At 38.0% G+C, this 19,102-nt stretch overlaps 1 protein-coding gene across 2 annotated transcripts in view; it reads left to right on the top strand.

Moving 5' to 3' along the window:
* LOC105935925 (glypican-1) overlaps positions 1-19,102 on the top strand; it is an 88,430-nt gene that overhangs the window by 38,001 nt on the left and 31,327 nt on the right. For both annotated transcript variants that reach the window (XM_012876549.3, XM_036138130.1), the window contains one exon: positions 13,275-13,433. In XM_012876549.3, the coding sequence (XP_012732003.2) occupies positions 13,275-13,433 (159 nt within the window). The remainder of the gene's footprint in view (positions 1-13,274; positions 13,434-19,102) is intronic.

Here is a 19,102-nt window from a genome sequence, read left to right as displayed (position 1 = left end):
TGATTATACAAGATTATACAATAGTCGGAGATGCATGATTCATAAAGATTTGAACCATATACTTCCTCTTGATAAATGTTATTTATTTAGTCACTTATACACAGTATGCTCAGAGGCAACTTTATTAGGTACGCCTTGCAAGTAGCTTTTTGGATCCCCATTTACTTTCAGAACTGCCTTAAACACTTATGGCATCGATTCAATAAACTGTCAGAAACACTCCTCAGAGATCTTGGTTGATCTTAAGATGATAGCATCACACAGACGCTGCAAATCTGTCAGCTGCATGTCCATGATACTAATCCCTCATTCTGCTACATCACAAAGGTGCTCTATTCGATTGAGGTCAGGTGACTTTGGATGGCGTGAACGCCTGAACACAGAGCACTCATTCCAAAGTAAACAAAATAAGATAGAGATTATTTGAGCCTTTTGGCATGATATTCTACTGCTGGAAGTAGCAACCTGGGAATGGGTGCACTGTGGCCATAAAGGTATGGGGATGGTCAGCAATAATACTCAAAAATAAGCATTCAAACAATGCTTATTTTTGTACTATGAGGTCCACAGAAAATGTCACCAAGAAACATACAATATAAGTGCAATCAGCTTTAACTGTTGACACAAGGCTGGATGGAGTAATGATTTCAGGTTATTTGTGCTAAATTCTGATCTGTCCAAATGTCACAGCTAAGGATGAGACTCGGGAGATTTTACTAATCTGTTACTGTCCAAGGTGAGCCTGTGCAATCTGTAACATCACTTTCCCATCATTAGCTGAAAGGAGTGGAACCCAATAGGGCTGGGCGATAGGGAGCAAGAATAATATTTCAATATTTTTAGCCTGTATAGCGATATACGATATTTATCTGGATATGTTTTTCTTTTCATATAGTAATTATGAAAAGGCATCTCTGGATCAAAGCTTTATCTTAAATGTTTTACATGCACCTTTTTAACAGTTGTAGATAAATATGAGAAATGGCTGAAAAATAAACTACTGGAATACACAAAGGTTTAATTATAACACAACATAGACCATCTCGATTTAAGCGATATTGTCTCAGCTTGTATCTCTTTAAGAAGATGTCGATATAGTTTTAATATCGAGATATTGCCCAACCCTAGAACCCAATGTGACATTCTGTTGCTGTAACTCAGGAGTATTGAACTTTAGTCCTCAAGAGCAAGTGTTCTGCATGTTTTACGTGTGTCTTTGCTGCAACATATATGAATCAAATGGTGAATAACCTTGTGTCATCAAATTCTGCAGAGCCCCCCCTCATTTGATTCAGGTCTGTTGAACTAGGGAAATATCCCAAACACGCAGAACAACAGCTCTTAAGGACTGACTTTGAACGTCACTGTTGTAGGTCCTCTATTTTTTTATTTTTTTTAAGGTTCAATTTATGCAGAGAGACACCTGGATGTTGTGAGTGTTTAGTTAAGCTTCTTTTGCCTTTCTACTATCTCAAACTCTGCTCTAACAACAGTAAGCTATTTTCATCCACACAACTGACACTGGCTGGATATTTTCTCTTTTTTTCCACCCATTCTCTGAGAACCTGGGAGTTTAAACCCAGTAGATCTGGAAAAAAAATAACAAAAAGCATAAACCAGCCCATTTAACACCAACAGCAATATCATATTCAAAGTCACCTAAATCCTCGTTCACCCCACTTCAAAGGCTCAGTTTGATCTTCAAAAAGTCATCTTCACAACCTTTATATGCCTAAATGCCTCAAGATGCGGCCATATAATTGGTTGGTCAGCTGTCAGTGTGACAAGCGATTGAAGAGATTTACCTTAGAGTGGCAGGTGAGCGTAGCATTATTTTTATGTCTCATTTATTTCACACCTTACTAAATAAACAATTAGATCATTCCATTGAATTTTTAAGAGAAGAGAGAATTTCTGTGTGGGATGTGTTAAAGTGTTGCCCAGCAGAAATCTGTTTCAGATAAGACTGATGAGATCTGTGTGGGTGGATATGAGTTTATTTATTAGCAGAAACATGTGTGTTCACAACAGCTTCTAATTTATAGTCATTAGACATTTTGAGCTTTCTTTTGCCTGAATAAATACATGATCACTTAATACATTTAGTCATTTATCTTATGGAGTCTAAACAATTACTTAGACAATCTATTACGTATTAATCCGTGACTGGTTCAAGTTAATAAAAGGTCACATTTTCCATGAAAAGTTACAGAGCAGTGCTATTTCCTCTTCTACTGCACATTAGAAAATGTGTAGGCAGAAAAGTATCTGGTCATTCAGCAGCATAGAAACACTCTAAACTTTAGGAACGCGGTGCATTAAAGCAGCTGACCTCAGTGTTAATGTGTTATAAATGTGTTGTGTGGCTCCCACCTAGACTGTCTGGAGAAAGCTATTTCTGTGACCCTCTGGGTGGCTCACATTACCAAACTTAGTATCTGGGGTCTTGTAAGTGAAAGATGGAGGGACCTGTGGATATTTCACTGTGTGTGAAAATAAGAAACGTAATGAAAGTCCTGGTTAACATATAGAAAAATGGTCGGCCGTGTTCTAGTTTGATAGTGTCATCTATAATGAGCCTTTTTTATGGATTGGTGTGTGACACGTCAGTGTATACAGTTGGTGGATCAACTATGTCAACCCCTGCTGCCAAACAGCCTTGTTGTTCTTCATGTGTTTAACCCTAATCCACTGTTCAAGAGTATGCGGGTGTGTGTGCATGTGTGCAATTCCTGGTGTGCTATGAATGCTTTCTGTGGCACAGGCAATAATCCACTGAGCTGTGGACACACTCCCTGACCACTGGCTGGATTAGGCTGCTAATCCCCTTGGTCCCACAGCTCGACCATGCATGCAGACACACACACACACACACACACACACAGACACACATACACACACACATCGTGCATTGTGACTTCAATCTCATCAGTTATATACTGTCAGTCATTACCAGGAGCCATTAGTTATGTCATTGTGATTCTTCTCATGCCATTTTGTTAAATGTTTTCAGTGTAAAAAAAAAAGCATTGACAAAATGTACATGTGTAAAATTTGAATTGTTCCTGGGTAAAGCTCGATGACTTTACTGGTTGCGTTGAATATCTAGAATGGGGTTACATATTGACTTTGAGTTGAGTAAATATTCACATTGGTTTTTTTTCTAGACTGTTAACCATAATATCCTGATATGCAGAAATAGACATATCCCAACAAAATAAAATCCTGGACTGGGATTTGATTGGAATGTTTGGATCTGGCCTAAGGTCATTTTGTTCATTTGTTTCTGGTTGGAGCTTCAATGGGACATTTCAGTATCTACAGAACTGTCATGAAGAATTTCTCAGGTTTCCATTGTAGGACCATGTTTTCATATTCATTAACTCTTTCCTTTGGTAATAGAGCATTTCACAAGTTATACAACCATTAGCTGATAATTTCCAACCAAAAAATGTCCGTATGTAATGTACTCCTTAACAAGTACAAGTACACGTTAATTTAAGCTTTTGCCTCTTTGTCATTAAACATCTGTAGTGGTCTGTTCACTTTTCCCAGGAAGACTGCTGTTCTTCAGCTTGTCCAAAACTCTGCTGAAAGACTTGCCTAGCACAAGAAACCAGTTAGTGCCTGATTTAAAATCACATACTAGTTACCAGGTTTTAGAAATAAATGGACTATCCAATCATTAATTGTCTATACCCGGTTATAGACAATGAATGAATGGATAGTGGGGGTCTGGTGCCTGATTTTATATTTACAAAAACTAGTTGAAACTTGGGGCTGGAATATGTAGAAAAAAGTATATTGATAAAATAAAAAATCATAGTGATCAATATCGATAATTCTTAAATAATACAAAACATGTATTTTAAAGCCCCAGTGTGTAAGATTTCACACTGGCGCACCATCTGTAAATGTATTACAAAGTGTCATAAATGTGACAATGTAAACATGTCCTCAATGTATTTGGCACCAAGCTACTGCTAATAGCTAATAGTTATGGTTATCAAGTGAAAAGGTTTTTGGCACTGTTTCCAGGTCCGCTTGTTTTTTCCAAAGTCGTTTCTAAATTCCATGAGTCAAGGTTTTTGGCCTGATTTTTGAATGTGCAGTCACTTATTTTAATGTGAGATTATTAGACTTTGCCAGGATATTCATTTATAAAAGCAATACTTGATTTTTGCTTTTTCAAAACCAAATTAGTTACACACTGTCCCTTTAAGCGCAGCCCTGGCCATTTTATGCTGTTGCTTAATGACCTATTTTTAGATAATGAATACATAAACACTGAATTCAAACTAAACCCTGTATTCAACCAACTTTTTTAGAAAAACTGCAAGTTTTTAAAAATAACTCTTAAAGTGGCAGATTTTTCCTGGGTTTGCGTTAGTGATTGGTTGGGTAAAATTACTGAATTATTGTCCCTAGTTGAAACTGAAAATGAAACCGAATGTCAAATTTTAATTTTCAGATCTGAAAAATAAAAACATATATACATATAATTATATTTAAGATGAAAATAATTGAAACTTAGCATTTCTCTGTATTTCATACAAGATATTCAGGTCTATTTTATTGCACATTTTTTGTTTTGAATTTTTTTTCTGTTTATCTGTTTCTTTCGGATGTGTTTTCACTTTCAAGTTGATTCTTTCCGGTTTCAAATCTTTGGACCTGATCTGACAAAAGGCGTCAGATGTCAAAGCTGTGGGATCATGACAGACATTATACACATGGCAGAAGTTTTCACCCCTGAATAGTCTCATGGTTAGGTTTCAGATTTCATATCAACTGTATTTACTTAACTGTATTGATAAAAACGATAAAATATTGAGATCTTTTTAGTTGGCAGTTTTTGAACACACCATTAGAATAGTTGAAAATTCAAACTGACTAATGTTAGTATAAAATAAGAGATTTTTTAAATATTTATCAAATCACATAGATAAATACTTCTACATTTTTACTAATTTCAGGGTCTTCCACAGGGGAACAGCCAGCCAGGTGCTTGATGGTTGATCTGGTCAAAGTGGCCCTGCTACTGTAGGGTCCTTCTAAGCTAAACACTAATGACGTATCTTGGCTTTATGTATTTTGCAGAGGCTTTTATCCTGAGAGACTTACAAATGAGGATATAACAAAGCAGTTAATATCAAAGCTAACAATAAGCTACTTAAATGGAAGACCACCAGTTAGGTTATCTCAGAGGTGACAGTTACAGTGTAAAAATAGAGTACAGATGTAGAAAGAAGTGCAAAGAAAAATTAATAGGGGAGGTACAGGGTAAGTGCGAGAATTGGAGATGTTCAGGGAAGAGCTAGGTCTTCAAGAGTCTCTTGAAGAAAGACAGGGACACCTTGTTCTGGGTGCACTCTCTAGGTCATTCCACTGTAAAATGACACATTAAAAGAGTTTGGTTTATCTTTAGGGTGGTGTAGGTACAGCTAGCCAACAATCTCTTGTGACCTGAGTCATCTAGTCATGACATAAGCTTTTGAGAGAGTGTTCAGGTAGATGGCAGCCTTTCCATTAAAGGCATACTATGCAACATTTTTCAGTTAATGAATGTGTTCCATACCGTTTTGGATGATTAAATGAGTCATTTCAGGTCGAACAAAGGTTTTCTCGGCCGCCCTGGTGGTCTGTGGGGGAAATACCGCACTTGCAATGGCGTACCGCGAGCGAGCTATTTTTAGAAACGTAACGTCACGATGACGTCACATCACGTGGTACGCAGTAGGACAAGCTTGCATAGTCCGCCGCTGTTTCGCTGTAAAAGAGACGTGCGTTACCCTTGGTTTTACTCGGTAAACGACTGCTTTTTCCAAATCTAAGACCATGGTTTTTAAACATTGTTGCTACGGAACGGGCAACAGCGACTCGAGGTATGCTGATCGGCCGCATATGAAGGATGTTTTCTTCAAGACTGCCAAGGAGAAATGTGTGCGCTGGGTACACCGGTGCGGTCGGCCTACATATATAGCAAGCATTTTGTTGGAGGAAAGGGCCCAACCGAAGAACATCCTGACCCAATTCCAGCGACATCAAGTAGTGAACAGGTAAGAGTATTTTGGTGGCCGACATGTTAATATTGAAGCGCCTGCTACCATGATAGCATATAGGCTATCATGGTAGCAGGCGCTAACTTGATACCCTGCTACCAGGATAGCTTACTCAAAAACATTTCAAATAAGACAAACATTAAACATATACCGATCCCTGGACGGTGATTACAAACAAAAAAACGGCCGATCACGCCATGACCGCCGCGCAGGAAAAATAAAAAAACAAAGCTTACCGTTCGATCAACTCGGCCCGTTTTCAACTCGGCTTTTTAAGCCCTCGACACTCAAGCCATCGTTTGAACTGAAGGTTGGTGTGTTCTTCGACAGTGCGACCAGTAATCCGTGCGCCTGGAACATCGTCTTGGGAAAGTTTAACGGCTATAAAGTCGGTCATATCGCTGGTTCTGTTGCGCGTGTAATAGCTGGTTGCTACGGGCGTTCTCTACCTGTATGCCCTACCTAAGCGGCAAAAGGGGCGTTGCTCTTGAGTCGGTGACGTCACGTGCGCGGTATGCCATTGCAGGAGCCCTCGGCCCGCATCCACAGGCTCAGAAGTCTCGTGCAAGACAGCGAGAGTCGGTCTTGCTTTACGGCGAGAACTCCATGTGTTTTTGCCCTGCCATTCACTATATGCATGCGCGAAAGCAACAACAAAGAACCGCGTGTTAACGTCAAATAAACATGCAAGCATATCGACTTTTATTATTATTATTATTTATTTTTTTTATGTTGGCGAGATGCTACCACGGCGGCCGCGGCGAGGCGGCGGCCGCGGCTTGGCGAGGCGGCGGCCGCGCCTTGGCGAGGCGGCGGCGGTAGCGTCTCGCCAACATAAAATAATAATAATAATAATAATAATAATAAAACTGGCGAGGCGGCGGCGGCTGCCTCGCCAGTTTTATTAAGATAGCGCTGTGGGAAGCTTGATGTTCATACTTTCACTGTGTTAGTCATTGTTTGTACTGCCGTTTTTTTTACTTTTCGTTGCGTTCGCCTGTCTGCTAAGCTCAAAACAACCGCGCCTGGCTTGACGGAGAAACCAGAACAGCTGAGCAGCTTTACGACAGTGCACTTTTACCTTCGCCCTCTGGGGGGAGCCTCGCTGGAAAATCAACCCCGGTTGCATAGTATACCTTTAACCACTTGGTAGGTTAGTTAGTGGCTTGAATTTGATGATGGCAGTGTAGGGTAGCCAGTTGAGCTCAACTTGTTGGTCTCATAGTTGCACCCATAACCATGCCTAAATAACTTTAACTGAACAGTGGCATAAATGGTGAGTATTTTGTTGTTTCTTTGCTGAGCAAGAAAAAGCAGTCATTTTTTTAGATAACTTATGACATGCCTTTATTTTGGCTAATAGAATACAAATTGTAAATGCCTGCCTTAGTTTTTTACTGTTTAACATTGAATATGTGCTGTTATAACTGTGTTTAAAAATATGAATTTAGATATATTGAATAGTTTTATAAGCTACACAATGGTTTTGTGTTCCTGCTTATACAGACGTTTAAACAATAAATAGTTATAAGAAGAAAGAAAAAAATGCTTTACTGGCACAAAAATGAATAGATACAGTGGTCTTCAACTCATATAATTAACTGTTGTCTTTGCATGAGTTGTGGCAATTATGAATTACTTAAAGAAATTGTTTTGCAGTGGAAATTTCCCTCAGCAGACGGACATTTAAGAATGTTGCATTCCCTATTTTGTGATTGTGAATTCCAATTAATGTGCAACTTTTATCGATTTTTCTTGGACATACCAAATATTACCAATAATCCTGTATATTGCAGTGGGGAGACAGAGCATTTAGCTTTCATTATTTTTGTGGCCACAGATTAGAAAGAAACAAGCTTAAAATGGTTGTCACTTTAAAAGTGACCAAACTAGACAAGAACACTATTTTGTTCACGGTCTCCCAGAGCGTTGATGCTTTTCTAATTTCCTGTCTACTTCTAGCCTCCCCTTTTTCCCACCATTTCTGAAAGCCTATGACTGTCGGTCTTTCTCATGCTTCATCACAGTGTGCATGACCTTATTCTGCCTTTTGAGATTGCTGTTTAATAGAAGCCTTCCTCCCTGATGAACAATGATAAGCTAATGGTTGGGGATTTACCAGCCACATCTGTCTGAAGAAAAAGACAAGGAAGAAGTGATAAATGACTGTTAGGGCCTTAAAATAAGCAATTAATTAGTGTAATTTTGCCCTGATAAAACTTTTGGTAGGGGGTACATTTATGGGGCTAGTTTTCCTCCTTTCTTGTGCAGATTTGTGGTATGATAGGGATTGAAAGTTGGATATTTTTGGCTGCAGTCTACATCCTCTTAGAATTTCAATGTTCATGCCTGAAATATATGCCTGTCCTTTTTGGAGGAATCATACATTCCTAATCTAAGAGTGCATATTTTTTTAAGTGCTACCATAGCCACACAAGTTCACCCATTAGAAGGAAACAAGCGCACCCCCTAGGAAAGAGTGAGATCATAGTCACACTTTCTTATTCGACTGGCTGGGAATGTGAAAAGGAGTGGTTACTGGGTCTCTGCAAGAGACAGCAAAAAGAAGTTGAAGGCAGAGAGATGAGAGTTAAGAGTCTGTTAGACCTACACTAAATCTAAAAAAAAATACATTGAAGGAAATATATGACAACAAGCAGGATTTTTTAAATGTAAATATATTGACAGAGAGCAATAAAATACCTAAGACTGTAGATGAGAAACACTGCTCTTAAATTGAAAATGTATGCTCTTCGGTTTGGTTTGCAAACCATAGTACTATTCCAGTTGTTTCAGCAGTACAGTCTGGTAACAAAACTCAACGTGTTTTCTGGAGACTGATTAACGGAAACATTATGAATCCTTGTCTGATTTGGGGCAGATTTTGCTTTTACAGTTAAGTTAGATCTAAACAGCCAGGGTTGCATTGGTGCAGTGGATGTAGATGATTTGGGCCTTCTGGGTTATGGGCTGGGTAAGTGCCTTAGGGTTAAGCTTGATTTCACAGATTGTGCATCTATAAAGTTTTGAGGTGAAGACCTAAAGTCGTGCTGCCACTATAAGCTTGCACTCTCATTCTCCCTTTGCAGGAGAGATCCTTGCTTTCACTTTCACCTAAATAGAAACGGACAACCTGTTTACTAAGTTAAACTGATGAGTCTGCCATATCTGTAACATGACGTGACTTTTTGGTTTGCCAGCTGGAAACATAATGCTCTGTAACAGGTGACCTTTCTAGCTGTATGTTGTTATTTATGAAGCACAATTGATGCTTTGAAAAGGAGAGTTTCTGTTTGGCCGCATCTGGGAAGCTTCACCCCTCCTTCTATTCATGTGCATCAAAGAGTATATTCATAGTCTTTGCACAGATGTCAAACGACAGCCATCTAGTATGCTTCATGGGGAGGAGTGACCTCAAGGAAATACAATGCCTACACATTTAAGCCAATCAAAGCTGTCCTAATGGTTGTTGTTCGGGCTATACTAACCCACTACTGTAGTGTATTGATAATGAGTCTCTTTAACTGCTATTATCCCCTTTACTTTGGTGGTACTTTCAGCACCTTTTTTATTTAATGTTGTTTGTTTGTATCTACAGTAGGTGTGTCTGATAAGGCAGAAATATTATGCTATACCTAAGAGACAGACATATCCGACCATTATGAAGACCACATGCCTTTGGCTAAGAGGTAACTGGTAAGGTGACTTGTTACCACTATGCAAGCAGCTAGGGGTCAAGAACCACTTGTGCATTCAAAAGCCTTGCTTGCACAGGTTGCAGCAAAATTTAACACTTTGTGCACTTTGGTGATATTTACAGTTTCAATTATGAAAAATATTTGTTTCAAATTTTATCATATTTTGATTTGAAAATCACATGTTTAAAATTAATTAGACCATTCTCAACAAGCAGCGTCAAATTCTTCATCGATGTTACAGCAATCAAAATCTTTTTATAATTGCTGACCAGCATTTTGCATATTTCCACTGGCATCTTGACAATTTATCTTTGATGGGCTCCAAGTCACTGAAGGTGGAATACTTCCTTGCCATCACCCCAATCTTCACCTACCTCAACATATTCAATATTCTTCAAAACACTCCATCACACTTCAAGATGTTCATATTACTTCCAGTCTAAAGAAAGATATTGGGGGAAATTAACAGACTACTTAAAACCTAACTCTTCCAAAGATTTGAATAATGTATACATTTTAGTAAATGATACCATCTATCTGCTTGTGCTCATCATCAACACATTTACAACCTACATGATCTGTCCTGTTTTATCTAGCACCCCAAATAACAGGGAAAGATGATTTAGTCAATGCACAAACAATGACCAACATTTTCATTGAGAGGATTCTAAGAGATACTTGTCAACTTCTCCTTTTATCTAGTAGTGATTTTTTTTTTATTTTGGTGTTTGAAAACATTTAAGCTCTGCTCTTCAGACTTGTGCTCAACAAGGCACCTAAAAGGGAGTTATTGAATCCTGTTTAAAACACCACCAGGGGAAAAACAGGGACTCTCTCTGTGCATTGTTTCTTCATTTTAAAATGCAGTCAAGGAGGTTGATAGAGTGAAGTGAGATCTCTGATTAATTTGTACAACAACTATAGTAAATGAAGCAGAAACACCTTCTTCTTCTATGTGCCATAGAAAGCTTTGGACACAAAAGGGGATGGCAGAAAAATCTGTAATATTGACGTCTCATCAAATTGTACCTAGAGTCTTTACTTTCAGCCAAGTGAGTAATAATTGCAGCTTTGACAGGTTAAACCATTAATCCAGGATTTTGCCAAATGTGCATGTGCCTTTCTGCAAACAATGTGAAGCTTGGTGATGTGAGGTGACACATTAATCAAAGGTTGTAAGTTTAATAGCAATGTTAGATGTGTACAGCTGTACAAAAGTTCTGATTACACAAGGACTGAAACTAGATTCTTAACTAGTCACACCTAGCTTTATTTAGACCTCTTATTAGACGTCATCCTTCTGCCAAGGAAGAAAGCACACAGCAGTTTTGTCCACAGTTAACATCATACATATAGAAAGGCTTTGCATAATAAGAACTAAAGCAGGGCCCAATGTTTTGTCTATGTTAATATTATAGTCAGCAAACTTAAGTGGACAATCATACATTTGTGTCAATCAGTAAGAGTGGCAATTTAGGCAAAGCAGTGACCAGTAAAAAGTATTTAGGGTCGTGCAAAGAGATTTCAGAGGAATTAAAGCTGCTTGCCCTCTATTAAAGAGCAAGTAGCGTCTCTCAGTCTCAACTAGGCATAAATACGTATTTTGTAAGGTCTTTAGTGGGGTGTTAGGCCACAGTGCACTTACTAAAATCCTGTTTGGTGTTAATGGATGGATAATAAAATCAGAACAGAAGTAAAACAACCTGCATTATAACCAGTACTTTGTATAATATGCAACCTATTGTATCCAAGTACACCAAGGAAAGATCGGGTGTCAATGAAAACGAGATTATACAACAGCAAGAAATGACATCTAACTGTATTACAGGAGGATGGGCAGAGGGGAATTAAATATCTCTAGACAAGAAGGAGAACACATTGAAATTTTATATATAAACTATCTTATTTGACTAAATGGTTAATTTTATGGCTGTCCAAACATGATGATTGTATACTGACAAACAAAAAACATTTTGACACACCTAATACTAAACGGGGTTAAGTTGTTGTCACTAAAACAATTAGAAAGATCGGTTAGGGCCTGTTGCTTTTTCCCTGGACTCACACTGACTACGGTGCGGGTTACAGTCCTGATTCAGTGCAGCTTCTCAGCAAACCCCTACTCACACCGCTCTTAGGGAAACGGGGACCAGCTGCAGCGCTGGATGTGAAAACAGCGCTTTGTCCTTTCTGTTGCTATTTCTAATAAATTATTAAAAACAGCTATGGCTTTATGGAAAAACTCGTTATCTGTGAGCATAAATATCCTATTTCCCCCTTGTGTTTTTGTTTTGTTTACACTAGTCAAGTTAGTGTAAATCAGTGGGGTGATCGTCTTCTGATAATCACTGGAACTCTCCTGTCTAGCACCTAACATTTCCTATTTGACTCATAAAGTTCAGGAACTTGGGTTAGGGACTGCTGCGGCGTCCGGCCAAATTTCCTTCTTGCGGAATCATTCTGTTAAGCTGCACGACCTTGGTAACCACACCCACACGGCACTGTGGCTAATGTGAGTGTACACATTGATTTTAATGATTCGGGTTCTTCGCGGCGCCCACATTGTATCTGCTCCGTATTCAGTGGTCCGAGTTCTGCAAATCTCTTGTGTGAAATATGTATTTTTTTTTCTTTTCAAATATGTAAGTGAGAATAAAACTTTTTAATTCTTCAAGGTATTTGGAGGTATTCATCATTCATTTTCTTGGCATTAATACAATTGCAATGGTTTATTACAGATATTACATCTTTTTTTTCATCTGTGAAAATAACATCTGTGATTGAGTTTGTGTTTTTTTTTTTTATTTGTTTTTTTTTTGTGGAAGTAATGATTAACTGTTTTCATAGGTAAATATTGTTATTTCAAGCTTTTTTTTGTACCGGTACTTGCAATAACTTTATTCAACTACAGATCTGTGCAAAAGTCATGTATTAATATTTTGCGTAAGAAACCCTATTTTCTTTTTTAAGTGGTCTTCTATAATATACTTTTTTCTTGGACAATAGCTACATTATGCTTATTCTACATTATAGTGTGCCGTATAACGTTTCAAGGGTAATGCACAATATGAACGACATGAAACATATTCATGATCGAACTTTAGAGGGACTACTTAACTAAAGAAGATCTTCATCCTCTTTATTTTTTCATGTTTTCATGTTTTGCTGTATATTTGTATTGTTAACCAAAGTTCTGTCTTTCTGTCTCACTAATTTCCTTTCAGCAGCTGCTAAGTCTCAAAATAGGTTATTCCTCAAAATATGTTAATTCATTTAATCTCTGTTACTACTGTGATTGTACCCTTCAAAAAAACGTACCTATTTTTAGCTGAATAGGCTGTTCAGCAAAATAAGTAAAAACTAAATGTTTATGCATTAATGTCATAAACCAAGCAGTTGAAGTCAATTTAAGATGGGCAGAATGATAAGACTTAATTTTTATGCTGATTTGCTTTTATTTACTTTGTTCCTTCTCTTCCTTACCTCTCCACCCCTTGTACTGTCCCTCTGCCAGGGGAGCACCTGCAGATTTGTCCTCAGGGCTACACCTGCTGCACCAGCAAGATGGAGGACAACCTGGCTATGATTAGCCGCACTGAGATAGAGGGACTTCTCAAAGAAACTAGACGACCCTTACAGAGTTCACTTTCGTACAGCCAAAACACCTTCAATGGTGAGTTTAAGCATTCATTATATATTTAATTAGAGGATGCAAAACATTCTATGTGATGTAATCTGGGCATGCCCAGATAAAAAGCCTTTCTCTCCATACAGAGAGACAATATGGTTTAATAAAGAAAACAATAAACAGTAGATGGGAAATTATTCAATTGTATTATTAAAATACAAACTTAGTCTTCCCTGGTATTCACTTGCCTTTGAACTTAACACGACAAAGCTTACAATATACCGCACAGTAACCTCATTGTACAACCCAAAACTTTGGGTTGGCAATGTCAGTCACAGCTTATACTTACAGGTCAGACTGGCTTTTCAGAAGATAAAAATTTTCTTATTACTTCAACAAACTGTTGTTTTTGCTATTCTAATGCTAAATTAGCTGGGGGAGGGAACAATGTACCTTACAAGGTAATACAAAACAGCTCTGGTTGCCAAATCTGCAGTTTTATTGCACTTTAAGATGTTGGCAAAATAGTATGAAGGCTCCATTATACACGCTTGTTGGGTTGTCGCGACCGGCGCGAGCCCGTAGACATGCTGTGGACGTTTATACTTGGCACGGACATAGGTGCAGTATTCTCCAAAAACACAGGGTAGCAGTATTCAACATAACCAATAATGATTTGGTAAAAAGTGAAGAAATAGTTGACGTGGCACTTACAAAATGTCTTTATAGGCTGTAAAGCCCATAGGGATCTTTTTAAATAAAAGGTTTAAAAAAAACACTGCTTTGCTAAATAAAGCTGATGGCTTTGCATACTGTGAACTGTTGTTTTAGACTTGATTTACGCTGCAGGTGATGGAAACAGAAATTAGAATCCTTGTTTGTACTCATAAACTTGACCAATAAACTTACCACTGAAAGTATGCCAGTAATTTGCGCAGCTATTCTATTTTCAGTCACAGAATAAACAGCAACAACAAAGCATTTAACAAAATTGTCCCACTTAAAACTTCTGCGCCATTTGATGTAAGTACAAGCAAACTTTCTCAGTGAGGGCTCTTTTGTCCGCTGCTAGTTATAAAAATTTGGAGGTGCACGACTTCATGCTGGGGCAGCTAGCAGGGCCCATGCTTGGGGCAGGGACGGCTTGGTTGTGTCACTTTTGGTGTCCGCACTCTTGCGGCCTTTTCAATGCCTCGAATATGAAGGTAGCTTAAACACCCACCACACGAATGGCAACATTACTTGGTAATACTTTGACTTAGCAAGCTTTCTGCCATCAGCAGTAATTATATTTGGTGAGCAGTGGTGATGTTATGACTTGTGTGTGTAAGAGACATTGAGAAGTATCAACACACAGCAAAATAAAACAGAACATTAGTATTTTAGTCGGATAAAGTAAAACAACTTATGATATTGACATTTTCTAAACTGTTTTAAACAACTTATTAAAGTTATTACTGCCGCTAGCACTATGAACAATAGAAAAACTCTGTATTTTCTTGACTATGAATGAATGCAACTTTGGTCAATATCTTTCCTGGTGTTGCTAAAAGACCCTCGCTGCTTCTTTGTAGAGTTCTAATCTTAGTTACTACTGTAAGAGACAGACATAACTTGCATCACCCAAAAATGATTTCTCTGTATTTTCTCCTTTCCAACACTGATATATCTCCAAAGATAATGTTGCTGAGTAGATCCTCAACAAGCCTGTGGATTTTAATGCTAATTTAAATAATTTTTAATGCCAAATAAACTGTTCTGTTGGTCTTCATCACTCATCTGGCTCAGCAGGTTGGCCTCCAGGTAGCAGTGCACAATTCCTGTTAAACAGACAGAACATTCTCTGTCATGAAAGGTGACCTCTCCTACTCAATTCCACTGACCTCTGTTGTGCCACACGGATCTCATCTGAGGCCTGTGCTCATGCTACCTTTAGATATAATTATTGCACACAATAATATGTCTTTTCATATCTATGCAGATGACTTGCAAATCTATTTGCTGGTCATTTCCTATTCTCCACTCAGTTTGAACTCCATATACAGATGTTTAAAGGACATTAAACAATGGCTCTCTCAAGTCACCCCCCAAGTTAACCAATCAATCAATGTATCAATCAATGTAACTTCACTGCCAAATCTAAAAATATACATCTTTGATAAATTTGAAACATCAGTTGAATACTTTATTATTTAGGTGTGCGCCATTTTGAAGACTGTAAACTTAAACATCTGGAATAAATTCTACCCAAAACGAGCAATCAACAACATAGGGCAAACAAATCTGGATAGATGTTTAGTGGTTTCAAAAATGATATCTGTATCAGGTCAGAGAATGATACAGGTTCAGATCTTGGCCATCTGTAATCAGCAGTCACATTGTAGCAACAGAAATCCAGTTAAATTTGGAATGAAAAGTAATACATGGCCAAAAATGCAATGTATCAAGTGTGATAAAGTAATTTTCATTGTTAAAAGATTGATGCAATAAGGTAATTACATGTCTCTAATGATTTACTCCAGTTAATGGAAGGGTGCTCTCTGTGCTCTACTTCTTCCTCTTGGACAGTTTGTGACAATAGCTCTGTCGGCTAGAGCTGAGCTTGACTGGTTGGCCTGACCTTTTCACAGCACGGTGATTAGTGGCTGAGTGAGACTTGTTTGCTTTTCTTCTGTGGATTTGTGCCCTTCTTTCTCCTGACCCCTTCCTTTCACTCTCAGTGCTGGGCTGCATTGCTAGAGGGATGCAGTCACTGCACCAAAGCAGAACTACACACTAATATTTTCAGGCCAAGAACCTGTCAGAGACATCCAGTTTTAGTCAAAGTTAGTTTACCTGATCCAGCAGTTCTGAAAATGTCCCATTATTTAGTTAAACATGCCATTTAGCACAACAGGAACCTGTAAACAACAAAGACCTACCAAAACAGTCCTTTAAGCAGCACTCATTACCATCCACTTTGTATTCATTTTGATAAGAAAAATCATAAATTGCGGCAGTGGTTGACATTTCAAGAAAGTGTTTATAGGCTTGCCCTCAAAAGTTATTTAGGGATTGTTTTGTTCACCGAACAAAATCATACATATAGTTGCAAGTTTCTGATAATTGCTATTGCTTTGAAACAAAAATAATGAAAATGTTGTTTTTTTTTTTCATATTGATCAAAAATAACATCTTCTTCTATTCTTTGCTGTATTTGTTGGGAGTTTGCAGTGAGATAGTTTGTGTGCTAAGTAGTTGCTTAACTGATTTTGGGGGTGTTTCATCTCACAAGAGTAAAGATTATTTAGATGTAGTAGAGGTAGTTGATGCCTCGTTATCTATTAGACATGGGGTTGAATGTATCACTGGAGCAGGCTTTTCTAGCTAACGGGAAGCAAACTAAAAAGGACAATTTTGAATTTTGGAGCTGATTTAAATTTGATGCCTTTTGTGAAATCAGTGAATTTCCTTTACAGATTGAAATTGGTCTGTCAATTCATTGCTTATTTGTCATTCTTCATTGTTTATGATATTTTTTGTGTTTGCTGTGGCTCTAGGTCAATTTTCTCTGATGTGTGATCCCATTTTGTACCCTATTTTTATACCTTTGTGTTGCTATTTCACCCTTTAGTACTCCCACTTTGTACCTGCAAAGGTACAGTTTCCTACGTAAAAACCATGGTGCAACCATTTAATATTTGTTGTCACTAGGTAATTCCATGAATACAATTTTCATTAAAAATTGAGTAGGTTCTCTTCTTGGATGAAATGCTCCATCTCTTCTCAAAGAGACTCCGTAGAAGAACCTGTCCAGAGGAGGTAATCACAAAAAAAAAAATCTGACCTGGATTATTGAGAGGCATCAGGACATTTAGTCATACAAAGTGTTTTACTCTTATGTGTATTTCAATATTATGCTATATTAGTATCTGAAAATTTGCAATTGTTGTTTATGTTGTTTCTAATTTAAGATGTTTTTTCTTATAGAATCTAACCATTTATAATCCTTAATCAAACCATAAAAACTCCATGTGACTCCGAATATAATTTATTCGATTCAACCACGTGGTTTTATAAGGTGAAATACTTCCATAGCAGATGTGAAACATCCTGCTGGCTGGCAAAACTTGACGCATGGTCAGTAAGTAATGTTCCATGTCGGATGATAACATGTGTAACAGACTAGTCCGCCAAAACTTCAAAGAAATGCTCTTACAATTGAGAGAGATAAAAGGCAGATGGTTTACCACTTTTCAACCTGAATGAACTAACTTCAATTATGTTTAAATGTTTTTTTTATACTTAACCTGCTGCTTTAAAACTGTTTGTCTAGAATGCAGCATCACCAGTCACTCCATAAACATACATGCAATGTATCACCTGCAAACTCTACAGAGCTTACTTAAAGTAATGTTCAAAAGAATCATTGCTTTAATTTTGCCCTCAGCAGCTTTACCTGCATGAATGCTTTGAATGTTAATAATGCACGCTACACGAAGATCTAACAGAGGAAAGAACTCAGGTGAGCTGCAGCTGGAGTAGAGCAAGGTTTCCAGTATTCCTAGCTGTGAAGAGGGCTGGCCCAAGCTTGTATGGGTCCTTAATCTCAATCAGTATCAGCTTTATTGGGCATGATTGTTTTCAAAAGGAAGGAATTTATCTTTGGTTAAAGCACTCACAGCGACCAGACATTAGGTACAATTACTGAATATAAGGAGCAGTGTGTACATTTTGTAAAGAAAGATAAATTAAAAAAAACATGAACTAAAAAAGGACAGTTATGATAGTGCAAATATGCTTATTTTGTTCCACAGCAATGTAGCTGACTGCTCAGGCTGTGAGGTGTCCATTGTGTTCATCAGAGTGACAGCCGAGGGGAACAAACTGTCTCTGTGGCGCCTGGTTTTTGCAAACAGCGCTCTGCAGCAACAACCCGAAGGTTAAAGTCTAAACAGCTTCTGTGAAAGATGTGTGGGGTCTGCGGAGATGTTAGCTGCCCTTTTTCCTGATTCTAGACCTGTACAAAACCTGAATGGGGGGAAGTTCAACCCTGATAATCCTCTTTGCTGACCTAATTGTCACAGTTTGGACCTGTCCTGTTTTGTGGATGAGGCAAACCATACAGTGGTGAAAGAGCACAGGGCAGACTGAATAATGGCAATGTAGAAGATGACCAGCAGCTCCTGTGGAAGGTTGTACTTCTTGAACTGCCACAGGAAGTTCAGTGTCTACTGGACCTTCTTTCGATCAGTGTCTACGTATGAGGACCATCTCAGGTCCTAAGAATGTGATTCACTGTTAGTAAAATTTGTTTTGAGGCCCCTCTTCGTGTTAAGAACAGCACCACGACTAACAGTATTCAGAACAGAGTTAATGGAATCTGGGCGAGGAGGGCGAAGTTTAATTGGCTGAGTTTAAAAGCAATCATTGATAAATGTTTATTATTTATCGAGAAGAATATGTGAACAACCTGAGCTGAGACACAAAGCAAAGATTGAACTTGTAAAATCTGATTTATGTTTAGACTGTTTATTGGAGCTGTCATCTCTTAAAACACTAGATGTCTATAATAAAATATGGAAGCAAACAATCACCGGGCAAGTCTAAAACCACATAAGGTTTAATTTTTAACTCATAAAAATTATTTAATCATTGTTATGCTAGCCTTTCCACAGTGTGCTGGAATTTTAGAAGCAGCTTTTCAATTTTTTTTGTGCATTTGTTTGGTCAAA

Source organism: Fundulus heteroclitus, chromosome 6 (assembly GCF_011125445.2).
Source record: "Fundulus heteroclitus isolate FHET01 chromosome 6, MU-UCD_Fhet_4.1, whole genome shotgun sequence".
NCBI classification, from domain to species: domain Eukaryota; kingdom Metazoa; phylum Chordata; class Actinopteri; order Cyprinodontiformes; family Fundulidae; genus Fundulus; species Fundulus heteroclitus.
The sequence above is the reverse complement of the archived record's forward strand: the minus strand, read 5'-3'. Positions and strand labels throughout refer to the sequence as shown.